This window comes from Mycetomoellerius zeteki, unplaced genomic scaffold, assembly GCF_001594055.1.
Source record: "Mycetomoellerius zeteki isolate Tzet28-1 unplaced genomic scaffold, Tzet1.0 C4505517, whole genome shotgun sequence".
Lineage (NCBI taxonomy): Eukaryota > Metazoa > Arthropoda > Insecta > Hymenoptera > Formicidae > Mycetomoellerius > Mycetomoellerius zeteki.
The window spans coordinates 1-2,055 of record NW_017255908.1 but is presented as its reverse complement, the minus strand read 5'-3'; the positions used below and the strand labels follow the sequence as shown (position 1 = coordinate 2,055).

Sequence of the window (2,055 nt, the reverse complement as noted above, 5' to 3'; positions counted from 1 at the left end):
GTGTATGATTCATTTTCTAAATCCTGAATAACTTTTTTCTCATAATAATCCTTCGATGTACATGACAGTGAGAAGATAGATAAATCAAAAAAATATATTAATATATTCAAAAATAATTTGGACATATATATTAAGGTGACATGCATTACAGCATTGGCTTGTAAATTTCGGATTGGATTATCTCGATAAATTACGTAGCGTTACTAACAAATATCGATCTTTAATTTGAAACATGTATAATATATATTTTCGTCTTTTAGAATGTTATTAGTAAATCAGCCATAACTTTGATTCTTAAATTCAGTCAATATATAAAATGCTTTGGATAATGAATAGTTGACTAATATATATCACAAGTTATTTTCTCCCATAAGGACAGTACAGATAATGCTACGACTAAAAACTTTTTCTTTCTCACCCTTTGTTTCAATACGCCTCACATTCTCGTATGCTTTGTCATATCCACATTATAAGGTCCCGGACAGTAGAATCTTTGCACACAATCAACAGAAATATATTGATATTTATCGACAAATTAATAAGATTAATATTTATAGTTTTTCATAATTAATGTTATAAAAAAATTAATAAAAAAGAGAGAGTGATTAGAAACTGTACCTAGAAAGAAGGCCAATATAAAATTTCTCTATCGGAGTGATTATGATTCTTTAATACAAATAACAAAAATAATACAAATTATACATGTATTATTGGAAATTATAAAGAATTGAGAAACGTCTAAATTTGAAAGTATATTTATAACGATTAGGTTTAAGATTGTTATTGCAAACCATACTTGCAATGGAAATTCTTCCATTATGGTACATCTTTCTTAGCCGTACATACGGTATACATACGATATTTTTACATCTAGTTTAGACAATATGTAAAAACAGTTTGCCAAGAGATGTATATAATACATCAAATATTCCACAATAATTAAACAGAAGTATAACACAAATGTTTGGTAGAATCCAAACAATCTCTTTCAAAAATCATTAAAATCGATCGGTAACAATGATATCTTTACAAAATTTCACATACCTCCATTTAAAATCGGAGCAGTAACCTTGCGTGTGTTTACATCCGTTTATATCCATACATATGTTTAGGATAAAATAGCAATGCTACGTCTAGGTCCGCCTATGCACACATTGTCTAAGCTGGACCACTTTTTAATACCGGTACGTAGAGCCTCGGCTGTGACCTTATCTTCGTAAACTCTGGACATAGCTTCCAGCTTCTGCGCCTTTTCTTTACTAAGTGGTTCGCTAGGGAATGTTAATTCATTCGCTTCCGCGAGTGTACGAAGATCGAAATAATATTTGGCATACACACTCGAAGGAACATTTATGTTAAATTGCAGCATCTCCAGAAACTGTCTCTCTAATTCGTTCCTAATTAGAAATTACAATAATTATTTTCAAAAAAAGAAAATACAATAATCTAAACGTAATTGAAAATAGACTTACATATCTTCCACCGTGATGTCTTTCAGTATTTGACAGTAATCCACATTCCACACCGCCTGATCGTCCCAAACTTTGGACGCCAATAAAATAGCTCCCAGTACTATACGTTTCCAGTTGGCCGGTGTTATGTCTATTTCTGCATAAGTAAGTAGGCGTTCAAGATAAACCAACGTTATGATGGCACATTCAGCAGTAAGCTGAGCGGCATTGAACAGAGTCCTTATAAATTTATATATCTGCTTGTGCTCTGGATTATGTTTGTCGTAATCCTCTGAAACACCATCCCTCTGAAAAATAGATTTACTCAAGCACTGCCCTATAATTTTGCGCAGGAAAATCTTAAGACTTCTTTCTGTACCAGTCATGTAATTGACATTAAATGAGTAAATATACGAAAATACAAAACAATAGAAATAGATCACTGGTCTAGCAGCTAATATACTAGACGTTTCCCAACAAAAAACACAGATGACACAGTATAACACAGTGACATTTATCTTTGTTGTTTGCCAATGTTAGCCTAATATTTTATATGTTGTAGGAAAAGTAAACTTTTAGCCCATTGATTGGTTGTTTGGCTATA

General features: G+C 31.7%; 1 protein-coding gene across 1 annotated transcript; it reads right to left on the bottom strand.

The window, feature by feature from the left end:
• Positions 1–324: 324 nt before the first annotated feature.
• Positions 325–1,759, bottom strand: LOC108720204 (cyclin-Y; the record flags this gene model as incomplete). The annotated part of the gene is made up of 3 exons (XM_018461173.1): positions 325–491; positions 1,045–1,397; positions 1,473–1,759. Coding segments are annotated over 2 exons (576 nt in total), but the record flags the coding sequence as incomplete, so codon positions are not given.
• Positions 1,760–2,055: the final 296 nt, after the last annotated feature.